At 35.3% G+C, this 11,383-nt stretch overlaps 1 protein-coding gene across 1 annotated transcript; it reads right to left on the minus strand.

The window, feature by feature from the left end:
* Nucleotides 1-1,638: 1,638 nt before the first annotated feature.
* On the minus strand, nt 1,639-11,139 carry LOC139846514 (zinc finger CCCH domain-containing protein 19-like). Its single transcript, XM_071835996.1, has 10 exons — nt 10,193-11,139; nt 10,027-10,106; nt 6,569-6,756; nt 5,583-6,444; nt 5,085-5,209; nt 4,920-4,979; nt 4,789-4,839; nt 4,046-4,116; nt 3,360-3,514; nt 1,639-3,284 (listed from the first exon to the last, which is right to left on the minus strand). Exons 1-10 carry the CDS (start codon nt 10,930-10,932, stop codon nt 2,038-2,040), a joined length of 3,579 nt encoding a protein of 1,192 aa, XP_071692097.1. The 5' UTR covers nt 10,933-11,139; the 3' UTR covers nt 1,639-2,037.
* Nucleotides 11,140-11,383: the final 244 nt, after the last annotated feature.

Consider the following 11,383-nt stretch of genomic DNA (forward strand, 5'->3'; position numbering starts at 1 on the left):
TTAAAAAAGTAAACCTTAAGTTTACAAACATGAATACAAGTATGGTTTTTACAACTCATGAACTTTAAATCTTTAAAACATTAAGTGTAGAACCATAAACTAGAAAGTTTAGATTCTTTGTTCTTGGTTCTTTATAACAAAAGATGAAAGTAACCAAGATTAGATGAAGATACAAGTTATAGAACTTGATCTTTAACAAAGATAAATAACAAGTAAGTAATCAACAACAAAGAACAAGTAATCAAAACAAGCAAATGATGATGATGTATATATATATATATTTCGGTTTTTGGAAGAGAAAAAGAAGAGAGAAAAGCTCATGTTACTTACAAGGTAGAGAGCAAATGAGAGAGAAATGAAAGTATGAAATGAAGTGTGTGTGTAAAAGTGAAAGAGTATAAGTGAATAAGTATCCAAAATTTGAAAACAAAACCACCCTCCAAGGCCACTAAGGCCGACGGTTTGGAGAGGCAAAAGGGGAAGGTCAAGTTCTTGCTTTCTAATGTGGGAGAAGGTGCTAGCTTGAAATAGTATTAAAGCTAAATAGTTATGGGAACAAGGTGTAAAGATACAAGTAACTAGATTCTTCATGGACTAATTAATCTAGTTTAGTTTTAATGTAATACTTGCATGATAGTAATGGGCTAATTAATCCATTAAGAAGTAGGGTGGGCTTCCAAGTCCATATCAAATAATAAAAGCCCAAGTCTAAATAAGTAGCAAATTAAATAAACAAAGCCCAAGTAATTAACTAGTAACCTTAGTTAATTAAAATGATTAATAATAACTAATCATGAATGTAAATAATATTCGCAAATATTATTCGTGAAACGTACGTGTGTCACAAAGACAAATCGGGCATGTAAAGTCATGTACGGTAACAAGTAAATGTAATAAAATACATTCATTAAACACAAGCATTAATAATAAACATTATTAATAAAAGATGGAAAAACCAAGGTCGTTACAATAAACATCAGATTTTTGAGTTAAAGGATAAATCCACATATAACGAGAATGATGATCTATACATAACATAAAATATCGATGTCTATCAAAAGATAAAACTGGTGCAGTACCCCAAACATCACAATAAATCAAATCTAAAATTATCATTCCAGTTATTCTTGTTAACTTATAATTGAATGTGTGTACTGTAGTTTTACGTTTAATAGTAATTATTGTGTCTAACGTAGTCATAAGATTAATGTATTGTAGCTTTACGTTTAATAGTTATTACTCACTCATACTACAAATTTCATTGGGAACAAATTTCATTTGGAACCGCTATAAGATTCGGATGTGGGAAAAATGAAATATCATTGTTTCTACTGCCGTAAAATAAGAATACTTGGCTCTCAATTCACCTGGACTCGATTCTATGTCATAAAAATTAAATCAACTTAGACAATGTTTAGTCCAACTTTACTGCCCTCTTTAACCACTCTTTTTGCCACAGAGCAAAGTTGTCTTGATGAGGAGTAGGCAGAATTGGTGACTCCAGCAAGAAAAGGTTGCAATGGCAAAAAGGGAAAGACAAGGATGGAGTAGACAGTGACAAGGTTACGCATGAGAAAATTATAACTCGTAATGGAAAGTAAGTTATTTGTAACATTGATAATTCTAACAAGTGTTTGAACCAAGTTTATTATGTTATAATCCACACGATATAGCTGCGTCTGTTGGTTCATTTATATCTTCCTAAACTAAACTGGCAGTTAAACACACAAGTAGCCTCTCTAATGGATGGAAAACAAATTCCTGTAAAACTAAGCCTCTAAAAAGTTTGCATCAATCATTAACAGGTTTACTCACCTGAGTACCCTAACTATAACTTAAAGCTGTTAAAGGCAACAACATTCTCATTAACAGAACTGCAATCCGATACCATGTTGATCATAAAAGGACGCGAAAGTTTGCAACTTTCAAGGATGACACTAATAAATACAGCCTAAGAAAGCACCTAAATGATACAGCTACCCAGAAAATGCTGTACAAACGTAGTTGTAATAATACCCTGGTAATATGGTCATTGTATTAGTGCTCATAATCCCTTGAACGCGGTCTGTTGTTGAACGAACCTGGTTTGTCCCAATGCCTTCTATTCCCCTGATAACTCGAACCTCCACCTCGAGGGCCTCTGTTTCTGTTATCTCCTGAAAACCCACTTCTGTTGAAAGCTTGATGTTGGTTCATAGGTGTCGGTGAACCCCAACCGGGTTTTTGGTTCCCAGTTGGCAACACTGCACCAGGGTTAGAAGGTGGGCCCACCCAATTAGGGTTTACATTCACAGAAACCATTGACCCTTGAGTTGGACCAGAACTAGCACCAAGACCTGATTGAACACCCCATAACATATTTGCATTTCCTGTTAATTGTGGAGTTCCCCAATTAATGCTTTGAGTGGGCCTTACTGGTCCCACATTTGGTTGTGGTGGCTGCTGCAAAAAGCTTTTAGTAGGATTCTGAACTATGTTTGGTGCACTACCCCACGGGCTATAAGCTAACTGTTGTGGTCCAGCCACAGGACTCAGTTGTGACTCATGAAGTGAACCAGCACCCCAACCATGAGGATTTTGAGCACCAAATGACTGAACCACGTGGCCTGATTGAACCATCGCCTTAGGGTCCTTGTTTACACCCAAACCCACAGATACAGTCAGTTGGGAACTATTGGGTGTCGGTGACTGCAACCTTTCATTACCAATATGATACGAACTGGGTCCCACAGAAAGGGCCGAACTTCGGTCAGGAGTCGGGGAAGGAAGGTTTTCGTAAACACGTCCCACGTCATCATGTGAAGGTTTTGAAATTTTTAAATGAAACCGTCCCTCTAAAGCGTCAGTTAGAAGAATACCATCATCTTCCTTCTCACTTTTTCTCCATATTCTCAGATCCACAGGAAAAAACTTACTATTATTCCATTTACGTAACTGGGCCATTGAAAACGGGCCCTGAATTTTTCCAGATGGATCCTTGTAATGCCATATTTTTTCTGTCTCGTTTACTTTTGGACTACTCTCGGAAACTTCTTTTGGTGAAGCTACAACTTTCTCGGTTTCATATGTAGAATTTGGTCTCTTTAATACAACGTTTGGTGTTTGTACACTTCTGTTTCTTCCTTGGTCCAATAAATTTTCATTATGACGTTCGAAACGATCTTCGGCTTTTTTTGAGATATTGCTACTCGACGAGTTCCTAGATGTACTTGCATCTGTATTTCTCTTTGAGGAAGAGTCTCGGCTTTTGCTAAAACTAGAATTAACAGGGCTCTTGTACGTATCTACATATAAATTTTAAGAAATTAAAAATACGGAATCTACATTTTATTTATTTTCTTTATAAGATTGTAGGGTACCTTGTTTTTTGACGTCTTCTTCATCTGCATCTTCTTCGGACTCGTGTTTTGGATCCATAGTAGGATCATCATGAATCACAGGAATATCTTGTAGCCTACGAAAACGTTCTTCAGGTGTCTTTAGAATTTGTAACTTCTCTACACACAGTCTAAGCGTAAATAGAGGTCAAGTATCACAAAAGATATCAAAGTTAAAAACCATTTACTCGAATGGTGAACAGTGGCGAGTTTACCCTTTTGCCCGTGGGATCACGAGACACCACTAGTTTGAAAATTGTGTAGAAAATACCGTTTAAAATGTATAGGACACCACTAAATTTAAATTTAAGACCCCATATATTTTTCAAGTTTATAGCTTTTCCTTTAAACTGTATACGATGCCACTAAATTTAACTAGTCAGGCCCCATATATTTCGAATTTGTAGATTTTTGAAGGTAAATATTCATTAAAATAGCACTCAAATATAATTAGTATTGGAAAATAAAAATTGCGACCCCATCGAGTTTCGATCTAGAATGGCCACTGATGGTGAATCCAATTATTATTGTTAAATCATTTATTGTGTAATCAATAATCATATTTCAACTACAGAAATGAAAGGTCAAACAGTGTGTAGCTCAAAATGTAGGAACGCAGCCATATGATAATATAAATCGTGAATTTTAAATGAAAAAAAAAAGGATATTCTTTCTTACGACCCAAATCACTTGCTCGATCACGAAGATGATTAAGTTTAACAATCTCTGCTTCAATTTCCTGCACATTAAACAGAATTATGTGCACACTATGTGACAGTGCTATATCAGATTAATTGTCCTTGTTTGTGTACATAGTCTATTATTAACAAAATTACTTATATATTTAATTGTAGATGCCTATTTAACAATTTATCAAACCCGAAAAACCAACCCTACTCTGCACATTTTCGCAAGGGGTTTTTGCGAAATATATCCTTTGACAGGTTCAATTATCGATAAAGAAATTTTCACAATTTTGGTTGCGAAATGCCCCGCTTTTAAAAGTTCTTCAATATACATACAATGATTGATTTTACCCTGAATCCCAGATTACTTTCTTAAATACAGTATAGAGTAAAAAATTGGTCATGGGTTATATTACTGTAAATTGGGATTCTATTTATATAATAAAATTGATTGATTGTTCGATAAATATTTGTACATTATCTCCTATCTATAATCAGAAGTCTAACTATGTATGATGATTTTTCCTAGAGTTAAATTAAGTAGTTCATAAATGACAAAAAGACTAAACTGCCCATAACTATACATAATACACCTTTGATAACTACAGTTCTCAAAAACCAAAAATCATAAAGACTGCAGGTTAATGCAATTATTGTCTTAACATAAACCCAAACTAAGCAACGTGCAATATAAAAATATATAATGCATTGGTCAATGAACTTACATCATTCACTCTGGCTGATTGAAGCTCGATAGCCTTGTCCAAAATGTCTCCCTAAAAGAAACTAAAAAACTTAGAATAATGAAACATTTTTTAAGGTAGCAATTTATATAAATAAGGAAAAAAGAACATACCACTGTCAACCGATTTATAAGTCCACACTTTATACTCTGTCTAAGACGTTTGCATTCTTCCTACCATATCACCAACTCAAATATTCAAATAAAATAATGCTAACTATAGGAACAAAAATGGAGCATCAATACTTTCTACAAACTTCAATTTTAAAACTCGATTACCTCTGTGAAGTCTTGATTTGAAATGATATCGATGGATATTGTTTCCTTTTTGTCAAGATTCAATATCTCAAACTTTGTATCAGTCATCTTTTTTCCAACAGCATAGCGATCCCCTTTGGTAGTACCTGTACAAAAATTCATATAAAAATAAAGAACACAAATTATAAAGATCAGACATACACAAACTCGAGGTTGCAAAAATCGCTACGCGGGGAGTACTGGACTTTTTAAGGAGTACTCAGCAACTCAAAGAGCACTCGGATGTTGACCAAGTTTGACTTTGACCAATTTCACTGACTTTTGACCAATTTTGACTGATTTTCAAGTATTCCCGAGTACTGGCCGAGTTTTGGCCGATTTTCCGAGTCGTCCCGAGTTTGACCAAATATTGACCTATTTTAACCAAGTTTGACCGAGTACAAGCCGAGTACTCGCCGAGTAGTTCTAAGTTCTGCAACACTGCACAAACTCAACTCATTAGAATAGTTTGATTATTACCTGTGACTTGCACCAATCTGTATATGTCATGTTTAAGCTTAGCACCCAATATCCTAATTCGAACAAAGGTACCAACAACTTTTTTACAAAATGATTCAGCATCACCAAGTAAGTCCTCCACCAACTTCCGTTTCATATATATTAAATTTATATTATGAATATCAATTGCAGCATAATCGTCACGATTAGATTGCGGTTCCCGATCACCCTTTTTTCGAATTTTACGTTTTTTATCTTTTCCACCTTTAGTTGTTTCATCATCATCTATTGGACTAACTTCGGTATCGACTACACTCCCTTGAATTCCATCATCTTCTTTTATAAAAAAGTGAGATTCGAGAAGTTTTAACATCTCGAAATGCCCAACACGTGGTTTACCGAAAAGTCTACGGAGTCTTGCGTCACAAATAATTTGACTTTTACGCCGAGTATCACGAAGTTTGTTTCTTTTGATGTATTCAAGCAACAGAGCTTGTACATCAAATTGAGATTGATACGATTTGTCACATCCCATATGGGTGACAAATTCAAGAAGTTCGCCTGACGCCCACTCGGTGTGTTCGGGCACCGAAGTCCCCTCGGAAGCAATTGCAGCAGAACCATGAGTCTTGTGTTTCTTTGGCTTCCTTCCTCTCGTTTTCTTCGTTTGACTTTCGACGTTCTTGGAAGGACGTTCTGACCCCGAACCACTATCGGAATGTCCAGCTGGAAGTTCGTGTTTGGCAACAGGTGTGTATCCCTTCCAAGCATTCTTAGCCTCCACGAGCTCGACTAACGAAAGATTTAGTTTTTCCTTTATATCTGTCCAATAAATCTTGAACATATATTCCCAGCTATTCTTGTCGTAAATGTCTACGTTTCCCTACATAATCGAACCAGAAATCAAGTATTAATCATTTTAGTAAATAATAACTGATATTTTATTCCAATAAGTAGCTTAACATACATGATAAACAGAAGCATTTGAGCATAAAAAAAGATAATACCTGATTTTCTTGTGAATCATTATCAATTAACATGATAGTTTTCACACAAGCCTCGCAAAAGCCTTTCTTTTTATTCTTTTTAACAGAATACAAAACATTACTTTTAATACATGTTTTACACAAAGAGAAGGTGCATGTATAGCACATATAATCAGCCTTCTTCTCACAGACGCTACACAGGTGCCATCCTGGAGAAAAAAAGGTGAAAACGAGAAGTGAGTTGCAATCCAGTATTTCAGGGTTAAAGATCTCTGAGCAACTCATTAATTCATATGGCACATAGCGAATTAAAGGATACACGATGTCAAAGTGATACCTGACATTGACAGCATTGAACATGTGCACATCACAAACAAATTTGGATCCATAAAAAACTTTATAAATAAGTTCAACAAGTGTTGCAGAACTCGGGAGTACTTAGTACTCTGCAAAAAAGGTCTCCCAATTACTTGGTCCAATTACTCGAATTACTCGGTCAAACTTGGTCAAAACTCTGGATTAATCGGTCACTCGGATTTATTTGGGAAATCGGGGTCGAAGTCAAACTTGGTCACTCCCTAAAAAATCCCGATCGAGTACTCCCTGGGTACCGATTTTTGCAACCTAGAGTTCAACAGAATATAAAGCTTTGTACACATATAATGTCTCATAATTCCGATTAGTTAGGTTTGGAATTTGATAACTATCCAACATATCTTAATTTTGAGTAGTTGGCCACTCCAATGTTTGAATTTTGATATTCTGTCTACAAAAACATTGTTCACGTTCGAACACCATTCATCGCCAGGATTAATGTTCATCGTCAGGTTTACTGTTCATCGGTGGGGGCGTGTACTTGTCAAAATAAAAAATTTGACCGATTTTTCTTCGTTTGGATGGTCGGCGATAAGGATAACTAGAGTAACGATCTCAAAATCTTACTCAAAGGGATCGAAAACATAAAAGGCATGATTAGGACACTCACCACCCGTGTAGAATATGTGGGGGCAGCAGTGCAAGATTTAAGGCTAGATCGAGAAAGTCGAAGGGTTGAAGAAAAAAAAAAGGAAGAGTTCCTTTTGAGATACAACCTCGGGTCCGACCGTCGTACCAACCACAATCAACCCAGAACCAACAACAACGGCAATAAGTAACACAACCACTGTACTGTTAAAATGATGAAGACGAATCATCCTCGGATGATGAGTTTCAAGGGAGTTTCGGAAGAACTTAAAGTTGAACCAATATTGGATGCAGATGTTCTCACGCAAATGACGAAAGATAAAGATATAAAACCGGTTCCTAATGAGATGGAGCGACTATATGAATCACCTGTTACCGTTGAGGATGAGTTGTCACGATTACAAGATACTCAACTACTAACTTCAATCAGTAATAAAGTCGATGTTACAAATATTCTTGTGCAAGATGAGATCAAAGGTTGACTTCAGCAATATAGCGTACAATGACTTTGGTGACAAACAATTCCGGGAAAAGAGGCTTGATATTGAAGAACTAATCAAGCCAGATTTACATAACGAGTTGAATCGGATCGATAAGCATCGACTTATTTGGAAAGTCCTGATTTTATAATTGATTTATTTGAGTTTGAACCGCGTGTATCAACTTGTTTGAATGAAACTTGACGCCGAGTTTTTTTTCAAGAATGGGAGAATGACGAGGAATGGGATAGGAGGTTATTTGACCCGCAAGGAATTGGAGGAATCGGACGAGATTACTTGAGGATCAAGTAATCTGAGTTTTAAATTAGAAAAATATGTATTATAAGGAAACTTAATTAGAGTTTATTTAAGATTAGGATTTATAGGTCTATACATAGGACACAATTTATGTTATTAAGCATTCTATTCAATTCATATCTACCAATAAAATTCTATGTTTTTTATAATCATCAACATCCGTGAAGTTTATAATTTGGCAATTCGCGTTTGCGATATTTTCCAGTTTGCAACGTGTTTGTAACGAATCCTTTTGTTGTCCTATTGACACTACTTAAGATACAGTGCTTGAGGAGAACTATCAGCTTGAGACGACCACACCCTAGCAATAGAGCAAACTTAAATCGAGAACGACGAATTGATACAACTATGTTCTTTCTTCGATGCTAGTTTTGGTCAATGCCCTTCAGCAAGCATATCTAATTTAAGGAACTTGTGTTTATTTTGTTATTACTATTATTTATAACTTTTATTTATTATTTTTTATATTTATATTTCATATTTATATTTAATATTTATATTTATTATTAGTTCTAGGATAGAGGAAGGATTGTCTACATCCCACCTCCCCCATACCCCACTCGTATGGGATTGGGTATTGTTGTTGTTGTTGTATTTATTATTAGATAATTCTGAATTAGTTTTGTTATGTAGATAGATTTTAAAGTAGCATATAATTCTAGATTAAGAGATCACTGATATTTACTTAGTTCACTTCTATTAATAATTATTTTTAGACTAGCATGTTATGGGTCACTGACGGGGTCCACACTAAGCGAAGTACCCACCACCCGATCATATCCATTAACACCTGCCAAAGGAAACCTATTCAACTCGAATCCGGGCCACGTATTTCGAGGGAGTAAAACCCCTGAGTGAGAATCGAACCCGGGTCAGGTTCTTCGATTCTCCCTTGGATCCGGGACACGTATTCCAAGACCGAATACCACTCAGCTAACTGCTCAGTGGTTACTTCCATTAATAATTAGATTAGGATTAAATTAGATTGCCATCCAACTTTTAGTATAATGATAAGTCTGATAGTCTTGAGTATTTAAATGCTTTTAGCCTATTAGGTTGTAATTTTGTTATGTTGAATCTTATCATTGATTTGGATATCTTGGTTGGTTTACCACTAACCTATGGGAAACCAAATCAACCTCTAGGAAGCCACGTAATCTATCTCATCTATATGTTTGTTACATTTATCTTTTGTTTGACTTTTATTATCAAGTTGGTTTATATCAGTAACACAAGACAAACACCCACTCTTTCAATCTTGTTCTTTGTTCACAAAATCCATATAGATTATTGCATGAACAAGTAACACAACACACATAATTTGGCAATAGTACAATGAATGCTACAAGAACAATCAGCCATTAATTAGTATGACTAGCACATTTGTAGCAGTATAAAAAAACTACCACTATTTTTACTAATATCATCTTAACAATTGAATTGGATAATATGAAATGAGACAGCAAACCATAGTCCCCCGTCGTCATAATTACTACTTACTACTTATAGCATTTTACCAAAGTAATGATGTTCTATTAAAGACAACTACTTTCCTAACGAAATCATCTTCTTTTTTCATAGTAAAGTCAACACAAATAACATTCAATTCAAATATTCATTACAAACTAAAAAGCAATACAACAAAAAAGCTTATTAATGTTAAGAAGTTAACCAATAGCATTTAATAACATGTATACGAAAACGGAAAAATATACTCACCACAATTCCATTTACCCTTAGTTTGAAAGAAAGCCTCGTCCCGATTAACACAAGCAGGATGATAAGCTTTAGGGCAATCCCTGTAAATACAAAACATCCAAATCACGATCAGTATAACAAATCAAATTAACTTAAAAACCCGCTTAAACGTGTACAAAACACGAACCGTTTATCACATAGCACAAGGTCTCCACCATCGAAACAGATAAAACAAACATCTTCCTCTTCAGTCATCTTCTTTCCTCCATTAGTATTTTTAGGAATAGCTTTCGAATCCTTCCCCTCTCTTTTCCTTTTCTTCCCGGGCCCACGTCCACGTCGTTTAACCGCCGATTCTGTTACCACTTTCTCTTCTTCAGACATACTTAATTCTTCACCACTCATATGTTCATCCTCCTTCACACCTTCTTCTTCTTCTTCTTCTTCTTCTTCTGGCTCATCTTCCTCTTCATCTTCATCTTCAACAATTTGTTTCTCGTTAACAGTTTCGACATTTTCATCCTGAATGTCATCACCACAACCATCATCTTTAACATCATCCATCACATCTTCTTCATTTTCACCAATTTTAGCAACTGGCAATACCGAATCATTTTCTTCAAATTGCTCAACCACAACAGATGCACACTCTGCACCGTCAACTTTAACAGAATCCGTTAACTCGCAACCACCACGTTCCACATCTGCTACGTCATCATTCGCAGCTTCAATAGGTTTTGGATCGTCTAATTTGGTAACTGTATCAGGCGATTGATTCATTATTACATCTTGAGTGTTAGATTCTGATGAAAGTTTTCCTAATTCATTATCATTAGTACTATTAATTTCTAGCAATTTTTCATTTGATTCGGTTGTTATTGTTGATTGTTGGAGATGAATTATGGTATTATCTTCTTCTACCTCCATACCAAAAAACCCTAACCCTAACTCGAAACCCTAATTTAGCCCTAATTTTATGATTTTAGTACACGGATTTGCAAGAGCGGAGGTTACGAAGCTGCACGAACTTGAGAGGTATAATCAATTTATGGAGACGAGGCGAAATGGGGATATCAATGTCTGTGGGCTACAGATATTTCGTCTTCGCGTTTGTTGAATAAATAAAAAAAATACGCAGGTGTTGTCCTGTAACAGTTACGTAAAATGCTAACCTGGTTCATTGTTTTTCTTTTTCATTTTTTTTCTTTTTTTTTGGTCTTCTTTTTTTTGAAGAAAAAGTGAAATAAAACTTAAAAACTAAAATAGATTTAAAGATGTATGCGTGTTATTAAAACTTAAAAGAGAGTCAAAATCCAATCAAACTCCAATAAGAACTAATATTTTTTGGACATCTGGGATCACTAAACCACTCACGCGT

Source organism: Rutidosis leptorrhynchoides, chromosome 5 (assembly GCF_046630445.1).
Source record: "Rutidosis leptorrhynchoides isolate AG116_Rl617_1_P2 chromosome 5, CSIRO_AGI_Rlap_v1, whole genome shotgun sequence".
NCBI classification, from domain to species: domain Eukaryota; kingdom Viridiplantae; phylum Streptophyta; class Magnoliopsida; order Asterales; family Asteraceae; genus Rutidosis; species Rutidosis leptorrhynchoides.

Bases quoted from the DNA above. Each gene is read 5' to 3' on its own strand.
- LOC139846514 (XM_071835996.1), bottom strand. From the start codon at position 10,932: ATGGAGGTAGAAGAAGATAATACCATAATTCATCTCCAACAATCAACA. The intron at 5,210-5,582 runs GTAATAATCAAA...ATTTTTGTACAG, and splicing joins CAGATTGGTGCAAGTCACAG to GTACTACCAAAGGGGATCGC. The intron at 3,515-4,045 runs ATATCCTTTTTT...ACCTCTATTTAC, and splicing joins GATTTGGGTCGTAAGAAAGA to GCTTAGACTGTGTGTAGAGA.